The sequence below is a fragment of the Mauremys reevesii genome, linkage group 4 (assembly GCF_016161935.1).
Source record: "Mauremys reevesii isolate NIE-2019 linkage group 4, ASM1616193v1, whole genome shotgun sequence".
NCBI lineage: Eukaryota > Metazoa > Chordata > Testudines > Geoemydidae > Mauremys > Mauremys reevesii.
The window spans coordinates 11887784-11915707 of record NC_052626.1 but is presented as its reverse complement, the minus strand read 5'-3'; the positions used below and the strand labels follow the sequence as shown (position 1 = coordinate 11915707).

Sequence of the window (27924 nt, the reverse complement as noted above, 5' to 3'; positions counted from 1 at the left end):
TTTTAAATAAAGAAGCTCTAATGGTACTATATAGACTGAGAATCAGTCATGAAAAGAAATACAATGGGCTGTTATCCAGAAGCTAGATCTTTTTCTCTCACCTGCGCTTTTAGAATCAAGTTCACCTTTTGCAGTGATTTCTGCTTTCCTAATTATTTCATTAAAAATGGGTAGGGGAATGGGCTAAGTACTTGCCATTATCAGAAACTGTTCCAATATCTTCATTACAAACTATAGCAGATACATACATGATGCCTAGATGGTAGGTGAGTACAGAAAGATGAGTGTAGCTAGTATTAGAGATATTCTGCCTAGCTCCAATTAACTCAAATATATATCCCTCAATAATATGTTGGAAAAAACCCACAATTTTAAGGCCAGAAGAGGCCACTATGATCATCAAGTCTGACTTAATTAACAGTACAAGCCGTGGGACTTCACACAGGGATTCCTGGACACACTAATTATAAAATATTAAGATAGGAGAGAGGATCTGTCAACATTTGTCAACTGAAAAAATGCGTATGGAGGTTAGGGCACTTATGAAATGTAATGACAACCTTCAGATTAAAGCTTATTTAAATACCAATGCATGCTACACTGTTTAGTTTCAAATCAACAATCTTTGTTGTTTCTATGTAAGATCCTGCTTTATTTCTAAAACTACATTTCAGTAACCACCAGAAAGTGAACAACAGGCTGGGAGGGGGGGAATTAGTCATGCAAATCCTATTAGCGACAATGAAAGATTCTAAACAAATAAATTCTAAAGATTGATTAAACATTCAAGCCTAACGATAGGATTTAAAGGCACAAGAATCCATCTGTCTCAGTATTTAGTACAGGATAGGTGAAAATTACTAGTTATCTAGAGATAGTTATGAGTCAGGCATATTGGTGTAAATTAATGAGAAACTGATCCTTAATCTTGACATTCCTCACCTAAAAATAAGTCAAACCTTTGAAACTGAAGCGTTCATAATTCTCAGATGGAAGGCACTATACCATGTTTGCACAAAATATTATTTAAGGCAATATTATAAATAAAATTCTAGTGGAAATAATGAGAATTGACAAAAATAACAGAGAGAGAGAGAGAGAGAGAGTCTGTGTGTGTGTGAGAGAGAGAGAGAGTCTGTGTGTGTGTGAGAGAGAGAGAGAGAGAGAGAGAGAGAGACTGACTCTCACAAACTTTAGAGATACTTTTCCAAGTACGAGTGCCTTGCAGTATACAGAGTTACAGGATTTATAGAAGCCTATTAATTAGTGTCATAATGGCACATTGTGTGCATCCAAATGTAGGCTGTTGTGTTTTTTAAAGGGTGAACTTTTGACTCAACAGACCTTTAGAATAATTAAAGTGGAGGGTAGAACTCTAGTCTCTGGAATTGTTAACAATGTTAATGTGGATATACCTGAAAAAAAATGTATTTGCATGAACAGTAATTAAACAAACAACAAAAAAGCCTGATCACAGGCTCCTCAGAGAACATTTTCATTTGATTCTCTGTTAGGAATTTCAAGTCTTTTATTACTTTTGGTCTTTACATCAGTTATTGTACATCATTTGCCTTAGAGTTCAGCTGTGTATTTTTATTTAATATTTATTGCCGTAGGATTACATATTTTAACATCTGCCTTGAGGCTAACTTGCCTCTCCAACCCAAATAAAATTAAAATAATCAATATGGGCATGTTATTAACATTAAGATTTTCATGTACATTTCCTGAGTGGTCGGACAGATTTGGGGGGGTAAAGGTAGCTAGCAGGCAGGTTGACACTTTGACAACTTCAGCCTGGAGCAACTCCCTGTTCAGCTTCTGAAAATAGGCATCTCTGTCTAAGAGAATTACTATCCCTATAACAACTTCCATGGACAGACAACAAAACAAAACAGTTTCCAGGAGACACTTTAATATATGAACCAACAGGTTATGTTAACATGTGCAACATTTTATGCAGAGTTTGGCAGAGAAACTTCCACAGATGGTTTCAGGTAACAAGGAATCTCCTTCATTCTTCTAAGATATTTAAAACAAAACAAAAATATCTAAAACTAAGCCTCTTAATTTTGTATCTACTGTACATATATGTATAGAGCAAACAACTTAGTAGTTAACAACTTGTGCCAGTTACAATATTTCCACAGAAAGAAAAAAGAAAAACAAAAACAAACAAACAAAAAAACCCCACCAAGCACAACATCACATTTGTCAAAACCAGTGTTTTGGGGTCTTTTAATCTAAATGTAGAATTGTATCCAACTTCAATATAGTTCCAGCCAACAAGATGCTCCGAAGCCACACCTATATCATTAATTTGAAACAGTGTTACACCTGATTAACTTACTGCATAAGAAGCAACTTGTATAGGTCTGCTTGAAATAGGTGAAAGGAAGCCTTGTGCAGTTGTGTTGTATTCAGATGCTTATTTCTCAGTGGAAAAAGCCCTCTTCATCAATGGTGGTGGGGCTTTGCCAACCTCAAACATCATTTCCAAAGGAGGGTTATTGAGACAGCACCAGTCAGGTATACGGCCTGTTTGACTGTAATATTCCTTGGACACTGACCGGCTTCCAAGTATGTCCTGAAGAGCTCCAAAAATGGCTCCTGCAGCGTAAAACAAAATTTCACATTAGTTCTCATCACACTGAATGTCTCTTTCCCCTGCTCGGTTGCGGGAATCTCCCCTAACTCCTTTTCAACCCGCCAAAGAGACAAAAGTCTGAATATACTGAGTCTAATCCCTTTCCCTCTTTTATGTATTTTATTGCTTCATTCCACACCCTTCATAAGTGACTGACTAAAAGACCCATATGGGCTTTACTGCGAGTAGTTTCCCGCCAGAGGCCTTTCCCTGAAGCTGTAACTCCAAGTGCTTTAAACAGGTACCATCAATCCCATGGGTAAATGAAATTCTCCCAGAAACTAGGCACACTCCTAGCATGGCACAACGTGCACAAGAAAAAGTTTGTACGACTCGTGGAGAAAAGTACGTCTATGTTGGTTAACTGGCAACTCTTTCTGATGAGGAGCTGCAGACAGGCTGATGACACCCACAATATCAAACATTTGCTGTTCTGTGGCACTCACGTTCAACCAGGCTTAAATTTATTACATTTTGTTTCTCTAAAATTCTACTCTAGTTGCCTAGCCCATGATTGGCAGCTTTTAAGTCAATAACTGCCTCCCACCTCTTTTTTTTGGGAGGGGGTGGGTGTGGGGGAATCAGGGCCCAACTCACTCTGCGCTCAGCTCTGACCCAGGCTGCTACTGCTCCCTGGCCAGCCGGGGCTGGAACTACCAATGCAGCAATTAGAACTCCCGGCTCACAGTGGTCCATGCACGCCCAAGGGAGACATTGCAGTGCCAGCTGGAGAGGAGCTATGAAAAATCTGGCCCCATAGCAAATGACACCCCTGTCCTCAAGTTTGTGCTTTGGATGGTTGCTTTGCTGGTGCCACCACATGGCATGAATAGCGTACTGCACACCTGAATCACCAATTCCTGTCTTCCACACCACCGCTTCAAATTTGATGTTGCTGCTTTTCAATGATCTGCTGTCATTAGTGGGGCAAATCTCCTGCCCTCCAAAACTCCAGGAGGCAGCTTTGCTCCACAGGACTTTGACATGAGGCACAATAACTACAAAGAGCTCAGATGCAGTTTACACTTAGCAACGTTTCAAAGCACTATTGTCATTTACTCCTTCCAAATCCCATTGTATAACCTTGCTTTTCCCTTCATACCTCTGACTAACCCCAGTGTCATTCTTACCTCCCAGCCAAGCCACACAGTTGGGTTTGGCAGGTGGAGTGTGAATTCTGAAGGTCTTAGTGGCAAGTGCTTCTTTGTATTTTGGTTTATCAACCAGGCACCTAATTTCAGCCATTAATCTGTGTAGGAATCCTGGCAACATAGCAGTGCCACCAATAACTACTAAGTTCTCAGCCAGCTGCTTCCTGGTGTCTATTGGGCACTGGTACAAAAGAAAATTGAAAATGTTTAAATGAAGTTATATACACAGCATTCAGAACATGTCAGAAATGTAGCGCCTCTCTTTACAAGTGACACTGGTATGTATTTCTGTTAACGTAAGCACAAGGCAATATACACTATTTGCAGCAACTCATTTGTGTTTTTATCTAGGCCTGCTACCCCTCTCAAGGTGTCCCATGCTGCAGTGACCCTCTCCTGACTGACTTATTCCTCCAGAGCCATTGCTTGCTTGGTCAGAAGGAGTCACTAGAGAACAATGTAATTTGAACCATCCCAGGACCTCTAGACCAAGGAACCCAAAACATTGGGAATTATTTAATTGGATCAATTTTTATAACAAGGTGAGCCCTAACTTGAAATAATTGCCTTAAAACATCCAAGTTTATTGTCCTAGCAAAGAATTACTCATCTGCAAACTTTGGTTCAAACAATATATTTGTAACTGCAGAAACCCATCTTTAAAATATACATAGAATGAGATGTAGTTTACATTTGTACTGGTCAAACCCACATTCCATATTTTTTTTCCTAACTAGACAAAGACATTTCTTCTTATGATACGCTATCACGCCTCAAGAGAATTTCCAAGTCCAAATAAAAGACCTTAAAAGAGTGAAGAGAGAAATAAAAATGCTGACACCTCTTGAATTACAGCACTCGAATTTCTAAGAGTACACAAGATGCTGTAGTTTCTCATCTTCCCTAAGCCAGTCATGAGCCTGATTCAGAGAACATCTTACCCATACACGGTCCATACTTATAATCAGTGAGACTGCCCAAGTGAATGATGGTTTGTAAAACCAGGCTCTATGCAAGGCCACAGCAATGCATGCAACTATTTATACTGGTAGCGATACCTCAATAAGTGCATCCAGTATTAAAGTGGCAACGGATTTCTCTTCATTATCCTGCTCAAATAGTATTTCAACAACTGAGTCTCTGTTGACAAAACAAAACAAAGCATGGCGCATTAGCAACAAACAACAGCCTACCAGTATGGTGTCATTGTTTCCTCGTGTTCTCCCAACTGTCTGTTTCCACCTATTGTCTTTCACCTTTCAAAGAGTTTAGAGTCTTAGTGTAACAGGGACAGTTTTTGTTACATGTTAGTACAGCACCTAACACAATGGGGTCCTGGTGCATGACTGGGGCCTCAAGGTGGTACCACAGGCTGTCATTATAGTGTGAAGTTTTAGGGGCCTCAGATCACAAGACCAAAGTGCAATGGTTCATTAATGCCCCTAAACACACAAATAAATTTTACCAGCACACAACTAAGGCATCATTTCTAATGGTTTATTTCAATATTCAGGCATCTGGGCACTACTCTAAACACAACAATAAAATAATAATTCATGTTAGTTGTAAGTTTTCTAACCTGATTGAGCCAACTACATGCAGAATCTTCTCTCCATCTAGAGGGTAATCTACATCTGGAGGTGGTGAAGGACGCTGAAACAAAACACACACATATCATCTGAAAGGCAAAAAAGAGATCTCCTTCCACTTCGAAGAAGAGGAGAAACATTTACTCTCCACCTACCTCAGCACTGCCATCCATGTTAAACTTTGCTGCCTGGATTTTCAGCCCACGTTGGAGATCACTCACAAAACAAGTGCGGACTTTATAAAAGAAAAAAAAAGATATACAAAGACTTTGTTCCTTGGAGTAGCTTCAACACAGCTTGTGACTTCTATCCCTTTACTTAACATTTTTGGGACCAAAGTCTACATTTTTATGTATACAAGATATTGCTACTTGCTGTGAAATACTCTGACACTACTTATCAGAACTTAGGCTCTGGTTGGGATGCAGAATTCTAAAGGAAGTAGCATTCATACCAGAAATATGCTGCACTAGAGAGGATTTTCTTCTTGAGGAACTAAATAGCTAGATCTAAAGTCCATCGAGTGTTATCAACTCTGCCTTTTTGTTGCCAGGAGGTGGAAGGGATAGTTTACTGCATCTGAATCAACAATTCCAGTCTTACACACCACCATCTCAAATTGGATGTTGCTGTTTTGTAAATGGTCTGCTATTATGTGGTGGTGTTAGTGGCACATATCTCCTGCCCTCCAAAACTCCAGAAGGAGCTTAAGAGCCAAACTCCATTTGTATCTTTAATAGAACACAAACAACCATTCTAGCAAATAACATCTTATATCTGGTTAAAAATAACAGTGTGAAAAAAAGACAGCCAATCAGAAAGCTGCATTTGTATCCAGAATTTTAAAAAGCCATTTCCATGAATTAATTATATGTGATAAAATATTAGCAATGTTTAAAAGGTATGGAACATCTTAAGGTAGCAAGGTGCTTGACATGTGGCCTTTCTCCCTTGTTTGACCCAACAGGTAGATACTATTTCTGTTAAGACTGGCTGTTAATAAGCCATAGGAAACATTTCTTAAGTTCATCAACGATTTTTATTTTCTATTAAAAGAGTTGTAAAGTGGTTTGGGATGAACTACATCTAAAGTGCTATAGGGTATATCTACCCTACGAAATTAGGTCGATTTTATAGAAGTCAATTTCTCAGAAGAGATTTTATACAGTTGATTGTGTGCATCCCCCCTAAGCGCATTAAGTCGGCGGAGTGCGTCCACCGTACCGGGGCTAGCGTCGACTTTCAGAGCAGTGGACTGTGGGTAGCTATCACACACTTCCTGCAGTCTCCGCTGCCAAACAGGAAATGAAATTCAAAAGTTCCCGGGGCTTTTCCTGCATACCTCACTAGTGCATCTGAGTTGAAAGTGCTGTCCAGTGCGGTCACAATGGAGCACTCTGGGATAGCTTTCGGAGGCCAATACCGTCAAATTGTGTCCACACTAGTCCAAATTAGACCCAGCGATGTCGATTTTAGTACTAATCCCCTCGTCGGGGAGGAGTACAGAAATCGATTTTAAGAGCCCTTTAAATTGACAAAAATGGCTTCGTCGTGTGGACGGGTGCAGGGTTAAATCGACCTAACGCTGCTAAATTTGACCTAAACTTATAATGTAGACCAAGACATAGAGAAGTTAGTATAGTTTTTTTACTGAAGTACGCCCAAATTTTTGAAGTGCAAATTTATTAAGGTGATTAATATTTCATACCAGATCCAATATTCCAAAACGCCTTTTACATGCCACACCTCTACCTCGATATAACGCTGTCACCGTGTTATAGGTGAAACCGTGTTATATTGAAATTGATTTGATCCATTGCAGTGCGCAGCCCCGCCCCCCGGAGCACTGCTTTACTGCGCTATAACCAAATTTGTGTTATTTCGGGTGGCGTTATACTGAGGTAGCGGTGTATTTTCAGTTTTGGTGAAGATACCATATTATGTGGCAAACACAGAGCATGCCTAGCTAAATCATTTTAAGCAAGAACGAACAATCTTTTAAGTCAGAACTTCTCAGCAGTAATGGTCTTTTTGACCAGAAGCAATCGAAACTTGATGTTGCCAGTTTGTGAAAGTTAAATCTGCTATTAATCAAAGGTAGGGTACATACTGTGTGTTTCTATAAATAGTCATCAGAACACGAGTATTTAAAAATACAACACCATATTAACCTAAACTGCTGATGGATGGATGCACAAAACTACCCAATATTCTTACATTGTGTTTATATGCAAAAACACAACACTCAGCTATATCTGGACCAATACCTCAAGTCTAACCTCAGAAGATGGATGCAATATGACCCGCAGAACACCTACAATATGGACAGTACTTCAAGTTCTTTTGCTGATATAAGAAATATGACAAAAGGGAATTTAAAACAACAGAATCCCATAAATTTACAGTGGCAGGGTACTGTAAATGTAGTGATGTTGTTAAATTGATCTCTGGAGGAAAGCACAAAATAGGGTTTATTGAAGTAAAGAGTTTTACCTTTTATATCCTCTACAATGTCTTCTGGAACTGAGCCTAAAAATAGTTAATAGTTTAGTACACATCTTCATTAAGTAAAAATACAACTTGCAAAATCCAACCAATAATTGAAGTGTGAATTTAGTACAGAAACTGCACAACAATAACTTTAAAAGAGTTGCTAGAAATAAACAACTTTACTGGGGGAAGAAATCTATATGAAAAAGAGAACCTGTCTTACATTTGGAAACAATGTAACAGACAAAGAATACAGCACTAAACTTTATTTCAAACCAGTTAACCGTTAAGAGTGGTTTGTCATGGAAGTAACATACTAATTAATTTTATACTGGGAGGAGACATGGAACCAGCAGCATGTTAAACCTGGTGGAGAAACATTAATTTATTCTTTCTGATGTTAGCAGCATGAAAGGAAGCAAAGAAGGAAGCGGGATTAACCCACCTTCCCCAGAACGACTGCCTAAAAAGGAACACATTTATGTTACATCAGAAATACATCTTACCCATCACTGATGGGAGTCTTTGTCCTTTAGCTACTCCTGTGTCAACACTGCATTGCTCCAACAGCTGATTCTCCAGCTCCCTAAAATGTTGTAAATATAAAAAGTCTATAGTTACCACCCGCTACCAATCCTATGTATTTGCACCATGTCAGCGCTACGTTATTTACTTCCTTCAATTATTTACTTCCTTTCTTTCAAATAAAGACCGAAATAAATCCAATTTCTAAACTGTTATTTCCACAGTTCCCATCATATTTCCACGGCCACTACATGTTTACAACTTTAGAATGGGATGGTAACACAACAGGGCTCATAATCCAATTTAATTATATTATAATAAAGTAATCGACTAAAGATTAATTTTCACAATCAAATGGCATCATCAGTTGACAGAATCATTTTGCATGCATAACTGTAAACTTACTTGTGAATTGCTTTTCCTCCTAGGGGAAGGGCACCCCAGCAACTCAAAATGGGAATTCCCTCATATATCTACAAGCAGCTCAGGAAATCTTCACTATATTATAATGTGTTTTCCATCTGAAGACACAGGGATTGAAGGCATTTTTCTTCCTCCTTTCCCTGCATCAGTTAGAAATATTTCTAATAGTCAGTTCTGTCCAGAACTCTCATTAATGTGTAGTATGTGAGGGAGAAACACAGAACTGTCAAGATTATATCTGTTCCTATCCCATCCTTTGGAAAGAGCATAGGTCTAGGGATTCTCACGTAGTAAGTCAGGATATTGTGATATTCTCCACTCTAAAACCGCAAGCCAGAATACAATGATCAAAGCTAAATTGCTGGTCTGTCCCTATTCTTGTCTATCATATTTCAAGTCTATAATAAAATAAGCTACTTCTCGTTATAGTTTTCCTGCTGAAGATTTGATTTCTGGATTATTATTCAAGGATACAGGCAGCACCAGACTTTCTGCATATCCACAGTCTAAAACCATAGCAGAATTAATCCCAAGTGTCAGAAGAGACATCAGGTGACTTGGGGCAAACAACACAGAAGGAACCTGTAATGAGACCAAAACAATTAAATTCAGTGCAAGAAAACTTGAAGGTTTACAATTTTCATTCCCCCCAATTTCGTATAAAAAATGAAGACTGAACAATCAAGTACTGAACTGCCCAGTCTTAATTCAGGATTTAATCTAAGGTGATGACGACCAACTAAATACAGCAGCATACTCAAATTCATTCCCAACATGTTCATCGCTACACCATGTCCACATATGTGCTTAATACCAGTGAATAGTAACAGAGGGTTGTCAGAAAAACAAGTACTGTGTATGGAACATAGCTTAGGTCAAGTCACAGGTGACTACAGAAGGCCAAACGTAGCTCTTCATAACATGCTGCGAAGACATGAAGAGGTGAGCAAAGGAGACAAAGTTTTGATGTGTGGCCAGTGGGATCATGCTCTCCACTGTACAAATACTGATTAAAAGCCAGTACTAGGAAGTGTTAGTCTCAGAGCAAATCAACAGCTCTTTTGGCCACAAGGATCACATTGCAATATAGGTAAGAAAGAGGGAACTCTAAAAGGAAATGTGAAAGAAGCAGCTCAGACCATATAGCTAGATGAGAGCGCCAGCCTTGCCCTAGAAATCTCGCTCTCAGGGTGCTGACAACTCCATTGGCAAATACCCTCCCCTGAACTCTGGGGAAAAGGAAGAAAAGTAATTCCATACAGTTTTTATTTATTGGCAACAGCGTGGTGTAATTAGATCACAAGATAACTATTTAAAAATGCTGACCTTGAATCAAATGTCACATTTATTTGTAACACCATGAAATGGTGGCCCTACACACGAGGCAGGGCTCACTTTACATGGCTACCAGCAGGTTTGTTGTCATAGAACCAGACCTCAAAACCAAAGTACGGACCTTTCACTGTCACCAGTCATTTTGGATAATGTTTAAAGCAGCTCTATGTTAAGTGCATTATTTGTCACCCTCACATTGCAAAGTAATCAAAATGAATGGCATTTCTCTCTCCTCTTTTTTAACTTTCTGTGAACGGATTAGAAAATCCACTCACACTGCTCATCAAATTTAAGGTGGGGAAAAAAGATACCAGGAAGGAATTATACAGAAATGTAATCTATGACAGTTTAAGATTAGTTATAAAATTAGGCTGGGGAGGCAAACTACTTATTTGCATAGCCTTTAACAGAAAAGCATAGCAATCTGACCTATATGAACTGAAAGGTTATGGCATTACCTTGCAAAGTGTTTTCCACTGACACTAGGATCAGAATTAGAGTTAAGGAAGAGTCTGATCTAACAAAAAGATTGATTATGTAAAGGACATAAATATCAGATAAGTTCCTATCTAAGTGAGTACAGCCAGTTTAGGTCACATGCTAGGCAAAGATATTGGCTTATGATAAAAGATTAAGACTTGTGTTGAGAGAGAGCACTAAGAAATGTTTAAATATAGACTCAGGTTTCTGGCAGTGCTCAGTGGGGATTATTGGTCCTGTCAAAAATGAGATGACATGAGCTATTTTTTGCCAAGTCAAAAAAAAATCTATAGGTAATTCTTGCTAATATATGCTATTTAGATAACTGATATTTAAATGAGTCAGGAAAAAATCCCACTGATCTCTACCTCTCTGTCTTTCTTTTTTCACTTTCATTTTTTTCCCTTTATCCCCACTCCTTTGTCCATTCCCACACATGCCAAGTATAGCAATGGCCACTAGCACTATTTGATTATTCTACATATCCTACATGACAGATGGCATTCACCCAGGAGTTCTGAAGGCACTCAAATATGAAATTACAGAACTGCTAACTGTGGTATGTAACCTATTGCTTAAATCAACCTCTGTACCAGATGAATGTTGGATAGCTAATGTAACACTGATTTGTATAAAAGGCTCTAGGGGTGATCCTGGCAATTACAGGCTTGTAAGCCTAACTTCAGTACCAGGCAAATTGGCTGAAAATATAGTAAAGAACAGAATTATTAGACACACAGATGAACATGATATTTGGGGAAGAATCAACATGGCTTTTGAACAGGGAAATCATGTTTCACCAATCTATTAGAATTCTTTGGGGGGGGTGTCAACAAACATGAACAAGGGTGATCCAGTGGATATAGTGTATTTGGACTTTCAGAAAGACATTGATAAGGTCCCTCACCAAAGGCTCTTAAGCAAAGTAGGCAGTCATGGGATAAGAGGGAAGGTCCTCTCATCGATCAGTAACTGGTTACAAGACAGGAAACAAAGTGTAGGAATAAATGTTTTTACAGTGGAGAGAAGTAAAAAGTGGGGTCCTCCAAGGATCCGTATTGGGACCAGTGTTGTTCAATATATTCATAAATGATCTTGAAAAAGAGGTAAACAAAGATGTGGCAAAGTTTGCAGATGATATAAAATGATTCAAGGCAGTTAAGTTCAAAGCTGACTGCGAGGAGTTACAAAGGGAATCTCACTAAACGGGGTGACTGGACAACAAACTGGCCAATTAAATTTAAAGTTGATAAATGCAAAGTCATTCACATTGGAAAACACAGCCCTAACTATACATACAAAACAATGGGGTCTAAATTAGCAATTACCACTCAAGAAAGCGCTCTTGGAGTCAACGTGGATAGTTCTCTGAAAACATCTGCTCACTGTGCAGCAGCAGTTTAAAAAAAAAGTGAATAGAATGTTGGAAACCATAAGGAAAGGGATAGATAATAAGACAGAAAATATATGCCATTACATAAATCCATGGTATGCCCAAACCTTGAACAGTGTGTGCAGTTCTGGTTGCCCCTTCTCAAAAAAGATATGTTAGAACTGGAAAAAGTACAGAAAAAGGCAACAAAAATGATTAGGGAAATGGAACAGCTCCCATATGAGGAAAGATTAAAAAGACTGGAGGTGTTCAGTTTGGAAAATAGACGACTAAAGGGGAATATGATAGAAATCTATAAAATCATGAATAGTGGGGAGAAAGTGAATAAGAGTTATTTATCCCTTCACATAATACAAGTACCAGGGGTCACCCAATGAAATTAATAGACAGTAGGTTTAAAACAAGCATAAGGAAGTACTTCCTCACACAACACACAGTCAACCTGTGGAAATGATTGCCGGGGATGTTGGGAAGACCAAAAATGTAACTAGGTTCAAACAAGAATAAGGTAAGAATAATGGCTACTAGCCAAGAAGGTCAGGGATGCAACTCCATGCTCTGGGTTGTTCCTAAACCTCTGACTGACAGAAACTGGGACTGGACGACCGGGGATGGATCCCTTGATAAATTCCTGTTCTCTTCATTCCCTCTAAAACATCTGGCACTGGCCACTATCAGAAGACAGGATACTGGGATAGATAAATCACTGGTCTGACACAATATGCCCATTCTTATGTAATCAATTAAGACAACGAATGCCAATAGGTAATACACGTACCTCAAAATACTTGAAAAGTACTCTAGTGAGTGTCTCTCTGAAGTGTGAGGGGCATAGCACAGATTCCACTATTACAACGCGACGGTCTCTGGGATTCACCAGCAGATGTCTGGAAAACAGCACATATATTTGTAAAGAATTATAAATTGAGACTGTTAATGCATGCATCCGACGAAGTGGGTATTCACCCACGAAAGCTCATGCTCCAAAACTTCTGTTAGTCTATAAGGTGCCACAGGACTCTTTGCTGCTTTTACAGATCCAGACTAATACAGCTACCCCTCTGATACTTGTTAAATCTAAGCATCTCTTATGGGACCTGATACCTTTTTTCAAGTTTTGTAACTACTTCTTTTGAAAGTTAATTCAGTCAAAAGCATAATAAAGTGTGCTTAGATAGCACCTTCCACCCCACACCTCACTGCATCTTACAATGAAGCTTCACAACATGCAGGGAGGTAGGCATTATTCCAGATTTACAGATCAGGAAACGGCGGTGCATGCAGAGGTTACAGTCTTGTCTACAAACAGATTATGTACCTCTAAGTCAGGGGTGGGCAAACTACGGCCCGCGGGCCACATCCGGCCCGCGGGACTGTCCTGCCCGGCCCCTGAGCTCCTGACCCAGGAAGCTCACCCTTGGCCCCTCCCTTGCTATCCCCCATCCCCCGCAGCCTCAGCTTGCTCGCTCCGCCGCTGGCGCAATGCTCTGGGCGGCGGGGCTGCGAGCTCCTGGGGCAGCGAGCTGCGGAGCCCGGCCTGACCCAGTCTCTGTGCTGCACGGTGGCGGCGGCTGCGTGGCTGTAGCGCCGCCAGCCAGCGGTGCTCCAGGCAGTGTGGTAAGGGGGCAGGGGACGGGGGGGTTGGATAGAGGGCAGAGGAGTTTGGGGTGGTGGTCAGAGGGCGGGGGTGTGGATAGGGCAGAGGTGGGCAAATTACGGACCGCGAGCCACATCTGGCCTGCGGGGCCATCCTGCCCAGCCCCTGAGCTCCCAGCTGGCCCCGGCCCCTCCCCGGCTGTCCTTCCTCCCCCACAGCCTCAGCTTGCTGTGCTGGCAGCGCGGCATCCTGGCTGGCTCCGGGGCTGGGCGGCGCGGTGCAGGGGCAGATTTACAAGTGAACACAGGGTGCCCTGGCAAAGGCCCCCCAACAACAGGGGGACCCAGGGCCGGGCACTCGGGCAACTCAACACTGGCTGCACTGAAATCATATGCAGGCGGGCGGTGCAGATGGCGGGAGCGCAGGGAACGCAGGCGGAGGACTCAGGGGGAGCACTGGGAGGCCACGCAGCCGGCCAGAGAGAAGCGGCCCTTTGAAGGGGAAACCGCCGCTTCTCTCTGGCTGTGCGGCTGCCCCTGCTCCTGTTGAGTCCTCCGCCCATGTTTGCGGGGCCACATTCCGAAAGGGGCTGGGGAAGATGGATAAGGGTAGGGTCCTGGACGGGGGCGGTCAGGGGCCGGGGGTCCTGGAAGGGGTGGTCAGGGGTGGGGTGGATGGAGGGGGTCGGTTGGGGACAAGGAGCAGAGGGGTTGGATGGGTTTGGAGGTTCTGAGGGGGGCAGTCCGGGGGCAGGAAGTGGGAGGGGGTGGATAAGGGGTGGGGGGCAGGCTGTTTGGGAGGGGGCACAGTCTTCCCTACCTGGCCCTCCATACTGTTTTGCAACCCCAATGTGGCCCTTGGGCCAAAAAGTTTGCCCACCCCTGCTCTAAGTATATAGGTCTGTGTGCAGGCCACCCTTCAGTGACTTGTCCAATGCCACAGTGCATTTGTGGAAGACCTAAGAATATGACCCAGATCTCCTGACCCACAGTCCTGTGCTTCAACGTCTAGCTCAGGGGTCAGCAACCTTTCAGAAGTGGGGTGCCGAGTCTTCATTTTATTCACTCTAATTTAAGGTTTTGTGTGCCAGTAATACATTTTAACATTTTTAGAAGGTCTCTTTCTCTAAGTCTATAAAATATAACTAAACTGTTGTATGTAAAGTAAATAAGGTTTTTAAAATGTTTAAGAAGTTTCATTGAAAATTAAATTAAAATGCAGAGCCCCCTGGACCAGTGGCCAGGACCAGGGCAGTGTGAGTGCCACTGAAAATCAGCTCGCGTGCTGCCTTCGGCACAAGTGCCAGAGGTTGCCTACCCCTGGTCTAGCTCATCATCTCTCACAAAATTAAAAGAAAAAGAGGAATAAATTGCATTTTCTCAAAATGATAATAGAACCATCTTCTAGTTGCAGAAGGACGTGTCCCCAGCATGTCAGAGACTTTGGGTCAGAAACAGAACAGCACTGGTAGAGGTCAGAAAGAAAACCAATAATGCTTGAGGGAGTGAGGCAGAAGTCCAGTAACAAAAGTAATGTTACTTGACACAACAGGAGTCAAGTCATTCTGTATGTGGATGTGAGTGGGACAGGAGAGCACCAGATCTAAGTTCATGAGGACATTTAGACCCAGGGGAAGATGTGTTCTATTCAAGTAAAAAAATATAACCCTACAGAATTCAGTGATCCCATCAGGCACATTATAAATCTCAGACGCTGAACATTTGTATCCAGACGTCCAAACCCTTGTTCACATCAGGCCTGGTTTTTCCATTTATCTCAATGGGCTTTGGAGTCCTATGAGCAGCCCCATTGAAATCAGTGCAACTCCACACAAGAATAAGAATTTTCAGGCTCAAGCTATTTGTGACTATGTCACAGTTAACAGTTGTTTTATTTATTTAGATGATTTTAAACAATAAGATGCATATCCAAGGCTCTAGGTGCTTATCAGACATTAACAACACAATTCAAATTTTAGCAACATTAAATAATTGTTTCAGCAAGAGCTCAGCCAGCTAGCCATCTCCTTCCCATCGTTTTATCGTTTAGGAAACATAACATCAGCCTTCTCCAAAACCCCTATCAAAACAGACATCTTTTGCAACATGCTCAAACAAAAGCAGCTAATCAGAGAAAAATATCCCAGTGCCGCTTACCTGAAATACAGCATGTGAATAAATTCCTTCAGATATGAATACAGCTCTTCTGTGTTAATATTATACTGAACGACTTTAATAGGCTGCAAAAATAAAAAATTATATTAAAATGTTATCTATAGCCAGTATAAAATTCAAAAAATATTGTTACTGACTTTAAGAAATATCATTTTCCATTGTCTGATGTATTAACGCACATCACAAAATTATCCTACAAATTATTTTACTTTAATCAATTTTGAATTTTTTTCCTTTAAAACTTGTTATCAATTTTAATGCGGAGGAAAGGTGTCAAATTGACAATTCTGGAGACTTACATCCCCTACTAAGAGAAAAAGCGTAGTACAGGTGGAGGCAATGTGCCTCAAACCTGACCCTGTGGTTATGTCTACACTGCAATTAAACACCAGAGGCTGGCCCGTGTCAGCTGAAGCAGGCTCACAGGACTTGGGCTGCCGAGCTATAAAACTGCAGTGGATGTCTGGGCTTGGGCTGGAGCCCAGGCTCTGGGACCCTCCCACCTTGCAAGGTCCCAGAGTCCAGGCTCCACCCCGTGCATCTACACTGCAGTTTTATAGCCTCACAGCCTGAGCCCAAGTTAGCTGACATGGGCCAGCTGTGGTTGTTTAACTGCAGTGTAGACATACCCCTAGAGACCACCTCTAAAGGTACCGATTAATGCCAAATGTGGTGGTGTGGACACTTCGCATGAAGTGCTCCAATCTTGCAAAGACTTATACACATACTTAACTTTATCCACTGATAATCATCTTTTTTAATTCAACAGGATGATTCACAGGGCACAAACACATGCATACATCTTTGCAGAACTGGGGCCTAACTGATCAACTGGATAACTCAAGAGATAAATAATCTTAAATATTTGAAAGGCCCCAAGCCTACCAGCTGTTCTGTATATGCGGACCCCTGTGTTCACATGGAGACCCATTGACTGAACACCTTGTAGGATTAGAGCCTTAATTTGTAAGTAATATTGATGCAGAAAAAGAAAGTTTCCTGAGAATTAACAATTTACTGGGAGAAATTTATAGCCCGAATCACAACAGAGAGAACATTAATACCCAGAAATCAAGGTAATCATGGCTCTTATAGGTGAAACATTTTGTTATTTTTAAAAATACTTTTGAGGATTATTCTACTTATCCTGTTTTGTATGTGAGGTGGCAATTGTCAAATCCATGTTTGGCAGTTCCAGACATTTTTATATCAATCAGCTTACCCTATTAATATACTATATGGTCCCAAATTTCTAATTTAGGGATGTGTCCAATTAATTTTTCATTTGCAAAAGCCAGCTCACTTTATGGTTGTTCATGTAACAATCATTGTCCTCAATATGAGGTCAATTTTCATAACAATTTATTATGGCCTCCTAATAGGAACAGCTACAAGATAACGGACATGGTTTACAATGGAGGAAATAATGACACACATTTCTGTGATGACTGAACATATATATTTAAAGTACTTCTCAAAAATAAAAATGTAACACAAATAACTATTGAATTTGTGGCTCTTTCCCGATAGTACATTTTAAAAAATATTACCTTAGGAATGTCAGGTTTCTTTATTTCACTAGGAATAATGCATCTTGGTCCTGTTTCTCCCGCAAAACCACATCTAAACAAAAATATTTAAAATTAACTAATTACATATATGTATTTCACATTTAAGAACTACCAAGAAATTAATGATCTGGTATTTCAAATAGTAAAAGTGGATTTGATAATCAAAATAATTTAATCTGAACAAAATCTGTAAAGTCCATAGAGATGTTTAATGTATGATTTACTACGGCCAGGTCTACACTGCAAACTTCTGCCAGCACAGCTAGACTAGCTAGTGGGGTGAAGGGGTGTGATCCCTGAGTAACACAGCAGTGCTTACAAAGGCCATAGTGTAGATGCTACACTTTTACTGGTATAGCTTGTTTTGCTTGTAGGGGTTGGTTTTATTATACTGGTACAAAGAACAGTGTTACTAGTAAAGCTGTGTCCACATTAGGAGTGCTTTGCCATTCTAGTATACTGGTATTCTTATATTGGTAGAGTGCTCATAGTGTAGACTCAGCCTATGTAGTGAGTTCAAATTAGCAGGATTCCAAGCCAAGATTTAGAATAGCTAGTCAAGTTAACTTTTCATAAACAGGTCATATATAAAAGGACAGCAAGTTCTAAAGATTAAACAGAAAAAACAGATGCCCTAAGGATGAGGTTTTAGGAGTTCCCAATGCTTTACATTTCTTTTGTCCCTTTTGAAATACATATTAGAAGTTCAAGCACGATTTGGTAGAATGCCTACCCATGGTTTCAGAGTTTAATGTTTTTAAAGTAAAGAGGTCAATAAATATATTTTGTCTTGGCATTCTGATACCATGAATGCATCCAATCAGTTTCCTGAATGGGGACTATTCTAGAGAAAAACAGCCAGACTTCAGAATATCAATATTTATACATACATAGAGGATTTAACACATCCTTACTATAATGTTATTTTGGTTATATATTTAGACCCCAATGCTGCAACCAAATTCACATCACAGACTTGCACCTGCAAGGATTTGATTGCAGAACTAAGGCCTTAATTTTTAATAATAATATACAGTCATGTGGAAATCAGTACCATCTGATCCCAAGATCGGTGTGTCTAAGCCCACAATCCTACAACTGCCTTCACATGGGAGCTCATGCTCCGGCATGGAGCCCCAATGATATTACTGGAGCTCCATGCATGCATCTGACAGCATAGAGGCAGGTGAAGAACTGGGCCTAATGTAGTACAGCCACAAATGTGGCGTAAATGTAAACAAATGACTCTGTTGCAGTTGTCGCAAACATTGCAGGAATAAAAATTACTCCTCCAAGTAGGTCCACTGAAACCAATGGAACTACTCAAGTGAATAATATAGTCACTTATTTAACTGTTCACAAGATCAAGCCCATAGTTATCTTCTTATTTTAAGTGAGTACTTTGCATGCAGAAGACACTAGCATAAAAAAGAAAGGGTCTGGAATTTGGCGCTGATAATACAAAAAGGACACTTTGGGGTGGTGGATAGAAGGGGGTATAAATAGTTTTACATTGCAGGTATCAGACATTTTCTTTTGTAAACTGGTCTAAGAATCATTCTACTTTTTCACATTTTGATTTTCTTAGTTATAAAGTGAAAGTAAAGCTTACATTTAGGCTTTATTTAGACTAGGAAAAAAAGATGTGTGTATTTTTAATCAAGTAGCTAACACAATTTGTCTACAATTCACGCTAAGTGGCGTTTCAAATCATATTAGCTAGTTTGATCAAAAAGGAAAAATAAAACTTAGGATATAGAAGGCTTCAGATAAAAATCTCTCAAGATATGAAGAAAGTTTCTCACTATATTAATTCCAAAATGAATCAGACATCACATTTGAAAGCTAAATTAATTGAGTAATGACCACTTTCAATTGAAACTGTCAGGGGCGGCTCTAGGAATTTTGCCGCCCCAAGCACGGCAGGCAGGCTGCCTTTCGCGGCTTGCCTGCGGGCAGTCCACTGGTCCCGCAGCTTCGGCGGACCCTCCGTAGGCAAGCCGCCGAGGGCAGCCTGCCTGCCACCCGCCACGGCTTGCTGCCCCAATAGCAGAGATTGAAACAACTGAATCCACTTTAGTGTCCAAGCTAATGACAGCAGGCACAATTTTGCTCCCTTTGAAGTCAATGGAAATTTCACCATTTACTTTAGTAGGAGCAGGGTAGGGTATGGGGATAATGATATTAGCCTCCTTTGTAAAGTGCTTTGAGATCTGCTACATAAGAGCTAGGTAGTAGGACTGGTAATTTTTATACACTGAATCCTGAAAGACGCAGCCAAGTTTAGTTCAGAACCTCAAGAATAGACTTCATGGATTAGTCCAACTGCTTGAACTGGTGTCCTCTACTAAAACTAATCAGCTTAGTTTTACTAAAGCATAAACTCACATATAATAGGCATTTGATGAGAGAAAGCATGATTTACGTAATAAATTCTAAGGTATTTGTGTCAAAATATTTTACAACAGTATCTTCAAGTGACTCTGTTCTCAATTTAGCCATAATCCTGCAAACTATTCCACATGGTTTGACAACTGAACGCACACACAGCCCCACTGACTCAGGGTTCAGATGCTCAGTTTACAGAATCTGGGGCTTCTAAAAGAAACATCTTTGTGCCATAATTATTCAAGCCTCACTCCTAAGCATGTTCTGTGAAGTGCTGAGTGGCCTTCACTTGGGAATTCAGACTCATAGACTTGAGCACCTCATAGAGGCTTGAGTTCTTAAAAACACAGATTAAACTATAATACCAAGTTAACATACCTTGTTTTACTTTACAAACATGGATTCAACATCAAAGTTCAACAACACAACCAGAGCTATTAGGTTGTATTCAACACTTTGTTAAGGGGCAATTGCCACGGCACTTGGGTACCATAAGTAAATAGAAACTAAGGCCCCGATCCTGCAAACACTTATGCATGTGCATAACTTTACTCATGCAGGTAGCCCCACTGATTTATCACATAACAGGAGAACTACGGGTCACCTGATGAAATTAACAGGCAGCAGGTTTAAGACAAACCAAAGGAAATATTTCTTCATACAATGCACAGTCAACCTGTGGAACTTGTTGCCATGGAATGTTGTGAAGCCAAAAGTTTAACTAGGTTAAAAAACAAATTAAATACATTTGGAGGACAGGTCCATCAATGGCTATTAGCCAAGATGGTCAGGGATGCAAACTTGTGCTCCAGGTGTACCTAAACCTCTGACTGCCAGAAGCATCTGGCACTGGCCACTGTCAGAGACAGGATACTGAAATACATGGACCACTGGTCTGTCCCAGTATGGCTGACCTTACGTTCTTAAATAAGGGTTGGCATATTCAGACCAGCACTGTGTATTGCCTCCTTTAATCTCTCAAATTCCCAAATCATGTGGGTCTCAAAACAATCCTACTGTTCGCATACACGTGACTAATTAAAGAAACAATGCTGGGTAGCTTATGTCCAAAACTGAACTCTAAACAGTTAGAAAAGTTTTACACCATTATTAATCAAAACATTTACAGATATTTATTGTTCAAATCCAAACTTTCACCTATAATATATGCAACCCAAACATCACTGTATCATAGTGCTAGTGCAGGAGGGTCAGAAAATGAAACTAAGTAGTTTATTATCACTGTCCAAGGTATGTCTAATAGAACAAGTAAACAATGGCAAGGCATATGTAATATTTTGTTTACATTTTAATAATTTAAAAGGTGTTATTTACAATCAAGGGGTGGGTTTTTCTCTTACATAAATTATTTTTAAACCTGAAAAGATCTGTTTAATAAATTAAATGTCACCTGGAGTCAGAAGAGCTAGGTAGTAGGTTGGGTGTAGAAGAAAAATCAGGATGCAGGACTGCAATTAACACTAAAAGATTTTTCTGCATCTGGATTAGGAATAATGGCATCACACCAGCTCTAGTCACAATTTTCTCCTTGGTCTCCTCCCCGGGCAGCACAGCTGTGTGATGCCTCTTACTCAGAGCAAGATGTAAAAGAACCATCCAGACCTGGATAAGAATGTATGTAACCTAATTCACAGGCTAGTTTTCAAGAAAGAAACACAAATTTGTGTGTCTATATTAGCTTTTTTTCAAAAAGTAGGTAAGTCTCTATGATTGCAGCTAAACCAGCATCAAACAATTGTTCCCTGGGGGTGGAGGGATAGCTCGGTGGTTTGAACATTGGCCTGCTAAATCCAGGGTTATGAGCTCAATCTTTGAGGGGGCCATTTAGGGATCTAGGGAAAAAATCTGTCTGGGGATTGGGCCTGCTTTGAGCAGGGGGTTGGACTAGATGACCACCTGAGGTCTCTTCAAACCCTGATATTCTATGATTCTATGATTATTTGTGTAGGTATTTAGAGAGACAAGGCGGATGAGATAATATCTTTTACTGGACCAAATTATGCTGGTAAAAGAGACAAGCTTTCAAATTTAAAGAAAGATCTTTCAAGTCACATTCACAAATTCAGTTATTTCAAAGCCAGAAAGGACCATTATGATCATCTACTGATCTTCCACATAGCACAGGCCAGAGAACCTCTCCCGTCAATTACTACATCAAGCCCATAACTTGGGTTTGTGCTACTGCGTCTCTCTCAGGGACATCCAGCCTTAACGAAGAGTCAAGACGTCCATCGTCATGGTACCCGAGTGCCAGGCCCCAGGGCAGGGTTGTTGCGCCTCTTTTGCGATGGTGACAGACCAGCCGGGCATCCCGGGCGCGCGCCAAGCGCCGGTCAGGGCTGGGCACAGCCTGACGTGTGGTGACACGGCGTTCAGAGGGCAGGGAACGCCGGACACAGCCCTCCCCCGCCCCCAGCCCGCGCTGCCTCATGTCGCGACAGGGCGCAGTTGCCGGGGATACAGGGGCAGCCCCACCTGCACCCCTAACCTGGGCATCGTGCGGAGGCGGGAGTCAGCCCGCAGCGAGCCCCGGGACCGGGGGAAGGGGCTGCCCGCCGCGGCCAGCCGGACCACTCACTTGGTGAAAGATTCTCCCAGGTCTATCACCACCGCCGTCTTCTCCCCGCCGCTCCCCAGGCCCTCGTACAGCGGCATCGCCACGGGCTGCAGAGACCAGCGCCCGGCTTCCACCACAACAAAGGGGGCCTTCCTCACTGAACGGCGCAGACCCTCGCGGCCTGGGGGGGCCTTCTACACCGGCCGGCGCAGATCAAGGCTGTCCCTAATTCTGCCTGTTCTCAGGTTTAATCCCTCTGTCGGGGCTTGACACTTTCGGAGGGAGCTGAGGTGATTCTGCACGTCCCCTTCTTCTTTCCCGGCGCTAGAAACTGTACGGCTCTGGCCCGAGCTGTTTTCAGGCACGTAGTAGTCACCTTAAGAGAGGCTATGTGCAGGGGTGGGGAGGAAGGCGGACAGAGAGAGCAGGAGAGGGCTTCGGGGAAGGTGCTGGGGTGAAAGAGAGAGCGGGCCCTTGCGGGAGAGGATGACAAGGATGGGTGCTGGGGGTGAAGGATGGAGAGGTCCCTGGGGGAAAGTGATGGGAGATGGTTGTTTTGAGGACTGAGACCCAAGTAGGAGAAAGGGGGGTGATAGTGATTCATGGGGTGAGAGATTGTGTTTGGAGACTGGAGCACAGGGTCCTGTTAGCCTCCTTTGTCCCCGCCCTCGAGTACAGAGAGGGATGATCCAGGTTGAAGAGCTTTGATTTGATAGTAATAAAGGGGATGGGGGAGTCCATGTGCTAGTGGTCAGAGCATAGGACTGGAAGTCAGGACCAGGGACGGCTTTATGACCCGCGGGGCCCGATTGGAATACTTGGCGGTGGTCTGGGGCTTTGGCAGCACTTTGGCAGCGGGGGGGGGGGTCTGCTCAGGGTTTTCCGCAGCACCGAAGGACCCCCTGCCACCGAAATGCCACCAGAGACCCCCCGGAGCGGGGCCCCCTTAGGCGCGGGGCCTGATTCCGGGGAATCGGGTGAATAGGCTTAAAGCTGGCCCTGGTCAGGACTCCTGAATGATGTTATTCCTGGCCCTCACTCTGTGATCTTGGAAATGTTTCACTTTCCCCACTTTCCTACTTTGAACTTAGGGGAGTTGTGGAGCTTAATTAACGTATGCAACATGTTTTGAAATCTCAGGTGAAAGGTGCTATATACATACAAAGCATTGTATATATGCAATACAACTCCCATTTCAGTCTTGTATAATGAAAATACAAATATTGTTGCCAGCTCTTACAATTTTATCACAAGTCTTGCACTGTTTGGTGTTTTCCACCTCCTGGAATCATGTGATTATACGAAACTTTCAGCTTTCATTTTTTAAAAAGTAAAAAATAAGTTGCTAGCTCTCACAGTTGTAGAGAAAAGCATGAAAATGTGAACCCTAAATGCTCAAAACTCAGAAAGCAAATTGTAAAAATATATATATTATTTTAAGATCTCATGATTGATACGCCAATCTCATGACTTTTAGGATCGGACATGATTTTTGAATGCTTGTGTTTGGCAATGCTAGAATATTATTTCATGATACTATGATTCAGTAATATCAGCAATATATTATCATATTAACACAATGTTAGAGAACAGATTTATTTTTATATGTATGTATTGGCTAGAATTTATGTTCCCCTACTCTGACTGGGAGCTGCAGGGTTCCCCAGCGGCAGTAGTGGCCAGGAGCTCGGGGGTTCCCGCACCACCTGTGGCAGCCGGAGGCTCGAGAGTTCTCTACCAGGGGCTCAGGGATTTCCCTGCTACCTGTGGCGGCCTGGGGCTCAGGGGTTTCCCCGCCACCAGCAGCAACCAGGAGCTGTGGGGTTCTCCCGCCGGCGGCCAGGGGCTCGGGGTCCTCTGCCAGCGGAGGCTTGGGGGTTCCCCCACTGCCTGCAGAGTTCAGGGGTTCCCCCACCACCTGTGGCAGCTGGGACCTGTGGGGTACCCTGCTGCCCACAGCAGCTTGGAGCTCCAGGGCTGCCAGGGGCACCTGGAGTACCCTGTAGCTCCCAACCACCCCAGGCTGAAGTCACAGATTCTGTGACTTCCGTGACCTCCATGACTAAATCGTAGCCTTACTTATGGGGGTGCTGGGTAATATTAATGGTCCATAACTGAAGTCATTTGAGCAAGAGTTTCCTGAGATGCAGCCCTTTAAAAACAGCATTGTTCAGAATCAACTTAGTTCTTCTAAAGTTTTTTGAGAATGCCTAGGGCTCAAGCTATGGCTCTGATCATTCCCCAAATGATCTCAGCCACTTGACATTTATCTCAGCTAGTGCATGACATTCACTGGCTATTTAGGGAAGCAATATTGAAAAAGTTACTAATCTTTTGGAGTTTGGATCGAGAGGCTGGCTCATGCCCAGTGGCCAAGCCCAAGAGACTGAAGGATCCGTATGAAACAAGATTAGGGCTCTACTGAAGAAGAGGGTGTGACGGTGCTGCCTGTGGGAGCCAGCTGAGGTCACTCAATCAGGGTGAACTGCAAACAAAACAGGGCAGACAAACCCCAAATGCTGGTGGATATTCCAATACTTAGATTTACCACGCCAGCACAAAACAGCTTCTATAGTACCTCACTGGTTACTTAGAAGTCCAAACAACGCAGTTCCCTTAAAGTACCCAGCCTCAGGCCTCCGTCTAGACACACCTGTCAAACATATGATGATGATTACTGAAAATCTTATATAAAAGAAAAGGTTCTTCCAGTCCCAAAGGATCAGCCACATACCCAGGTTCAATTATAACGTAGATCTTACCCAAAATACACACTTATAGCCAATTCTTATTAACTAAGCTAAAATTTATTTAAAAAGAAAAGAGAGAGAGTGTTGGTTAAAAGATCAATATACATACAGGCTTGAATTCAATTCTTGAGGTTTAGATACATAGTAGAGATGAGCTTGTAGTTGCCAAAAGTTCTTTTAGGAATAGTCCATAGGTTATAGTCCAATGTCCATATTCAGGGTGACTCTAGTCAGTGACTGGGGATCTCAATCCTTATGGCTTAAGGTTTCCCCTTCTTGAAACCCAAAGCAGATCTGAGATAAAGCAGGATCGTGTCCCAGGGTTCTTATACATTTCCAGCAGCCTTTTGGCCTGAGAAAACAATAGGCTTAACTCCTTCTTCCAAACATCCTGGCAATTAGTACAGGGTAATTTATCCATTAAACAGTTCAGATACAGGGTACCACAACCTTCAAAGAGACATATAGACAATAATACTATTTCATTCAAGTATCTTCCTAAATGTTAATATTCCTTTTTTGATCTTTGAATCAAAGCTATAGTGATAGACAAGACTTGTTTGCTTACATCACAAGCCCTGAGTAAACATCTACCCTTCTACCTCTAACAATGCAGACTTGCATTTCAAAGCTCTATTCATTTACATATCTTCCTAACCAGTTTCTACAATTCACCCATAGGTCAGGTCAGTCTGAGTTAATTAACTCTTTCTGGCCCTGTCACCTTTCAATGAAATATTATATTACACTCATAATGTCACAGAAGGTTTCCAGGCAGGCTGTTGTTATATTAACAGAATGGTGCAAGGTGACATCCAGTGACCACTGAACCTGAGCTGCACCCATGTGAGTTCATGGCAATTTTCAGAGAATGTGTCTTGTGCTCATAAGGTGACCAGACATTCCAATATTATCGGGACCATCCTGATATTACGGGATTTGTCTTATATATGGAACTATACCCTGCCACTTCCCCCCCCCCACCAAAAAAAAAAAGGTGTCCGATTTTTCACACGTGCTATCTGGTCACCTTATGTGCATATTCCTTGCATTTTTCAGGGTTCCTTTTGCAAGTTTTGCCTTGATGCCAAAATGTATGGTTTGGGTCATATTTTAAAGTGTTTTAAAATCCACATTCAGATTCTGATTTTACTTCAGAAGTTTTGTTGAAGAAATTAGCAGGAAGATGAAAGACAGGATAATGTAGTCATATTTCCTGAATGATGGCATTGAGTGTGATCAAAGGAAAGCAAGTCACTGGCTTATTTGGTCAACACAGCCCTCCTAACATGAGCTATTCTTAACATTTCCAGATGTTTATAACTTTTCTGGTGCAGAGCAAGGGAATATGGGGAATTGGAGCAGTGAGGCAGAATGTGGGGGATGTTAGAGTAGTGTAGAGATTGAAAGCGTAGAGAGATTGGAGGGGAATACTGGGTGAGGTGTCTGGGGCTGTGGCTAAGGGAGGGAGGGTAAATGGGGATGGGTGGTAGGGGAGAGAACAGAGATTCAGGGGGGTTGGAGCCTGTCTGAGGTGATTAGAGGGGGCATGGAATGGGTAGCAGGGGGAGCATGGGAGGGGCTAGTCTGAGCCCTTCTCCCAGCCCCCTATGTATATGCTGGTGTGATGGGTTGGATCACAGAACCCCACTTGGGATCTGCCACCTGATGTGCCAAGACTACTTCTACCCCTGCTTTCCCTGCCAGCTCAGGACTCCAGCACCCTGTCTTGCTGAGCCAGACACTCCCGTCTGCTCCAACACAGACACAGGGTCTGAATTGCCTGCCCCAAAGCTGCAGGTTTACCTGAAAGCAGTTCACAGAAGTGTGTTTGTCTTTAACACTCAGATGCCCAACTCCCAATGGGGTCTAAACCCAAATAAATCCGTTTTACCCGGTATAAAGCTTATACAGGGTAAACTCATAAATTGTTCGCCCTCTATAACACTGATAGAGAGATATGCACAGTTGTTTGCTCCCCCGGGTATTAATACACACTCTGAGTTAATTAATAAGTAAAAAGTGATTTTATTAAATACAGAAAGTAGGATTTAAGTGGTTCCAAGTAGTAACAGACAGAACAAAGTAAGTCACCAAGCAAAACAAAATAAAATGCACAAATCTATGTCTAATCAAACTGAATACAGATAATCTCACCCTCAGAGATGCTTCAGTAAGTTTTTTCCTCAGACTGGACACCTTCCAGGCCTGGGCACAATTCTTTCCCCTGGTACAGCTCTTGTTCCAGCTCAGGTGGTATCTAGGGGATTCCTCATGATGGCTCCTCTCCTTAGCCAGCTGAAGACAAAATGGAGGGGTCCCACAGGGGTTTAAATAGACTTTCTCTTGTGGGTGGAGACCACCCTCCTCACTCCTGTGCAAAGTCCAGCTCCAAGATGGAGTTTAGGAGTCACCTGGGCAAGTCACATGTCCATGCATGACTCTCAGTTTTTACAGGTAGCATCCATTGTTTACATGCTGCCTTGAACGTCCTCAAGTAGACTTCTTATGTGGATTGGAGCCCCTTCCCCACACAGTAGGTCCAGACCTGAGGTAGGAGCTCTGCATCTCCATGCTCCTGCCCTGTTCTGCATCCAGATGGTACATGCTGCACTCCTCGCAGTACCACCACCTCCTTCTCCTCATTGCCCCTCCAAATTTACCAGAGGTGTGGAGCTGGGGGGAGAGGGGCTTGGAGCAGTGTATTTGTGTGTATGTGGGGTGATGTGGGGAGAAGGTACTTGAAGCAGCAGAGGATATGGGGATGGTCTGAGAACGGGTGGGTGTAATGGAAGGAATGTTGGAGGAGTTGAAGCAGCGTTGGAGCACTTTG

At 42.1% G+C, this 27924-nt stretch overlaps 2 protein-coding genes across 4 annotated transcripts in view; one reads left to right on the top strand and one right to left on the bottom strand.

Annotated features, from left to right (window-relative positions):
• Positions 1–1510: 1510 nt before the first annotated feature.
• Positions 1511–22495, bottom strand: ACTR10 (actin related protein 10). Of its 2 annotated transcripts, XR_005597864.1 has the most exons (14): positions 22363–22495; positions 17355–17427; positions 15787–15869; positions 12812–12920; positions 9300–9407; positions 8808–8875; positions 8384–8463; positions 7881–7916; positions 5543–5622; positions 5378–5451; positions 4857–4938; positions 3778–3979; positions 2351–2610; positions 1511–2022 (listed from the first exon to the last, which is right to left on the bottom strand). XR_005597864.1 is itself a non-coding variant. In XM_039536311.1 (13 exons), exons 1-13 carry the CDS (start codon positions 22437–22439, stop codon positions 2429–2431), a joined length of 1254 nt encoding a protein of 417 aa, XP_039392245.1. In that variant the 5' UTR covers positions 22440–22495; the 3' UTR covers positions 1899–2428. The 2 variants fall into 2 exon arrangements, 1 of the variants encoding a protein (XP_039392245.1); XM_039536311.1 differs by having other exon boundaries at positions 1899–2610.
• A 37-nt stretch (positions 22496–22532) lies between these two features.
• Positions 22533–27924, top strand: part of ARMH4 (armadillo like helical domain containing 4) — a 133788-nt gene continuing 128396 nt past the window's right edge. The window contains exon 1 of one of the 2 annotated variants that reach the window (XM_039536306.1): positions 22533–22631. The gene's annotated coding sequence lies outside the window, so the exon portion shown is untranslated. Of the gene's footprint in view, positions 22703–27924 lie in introns of both variants that reach the window. The other variant, XM_039536305.1, reaches the window with a different exon arrangement.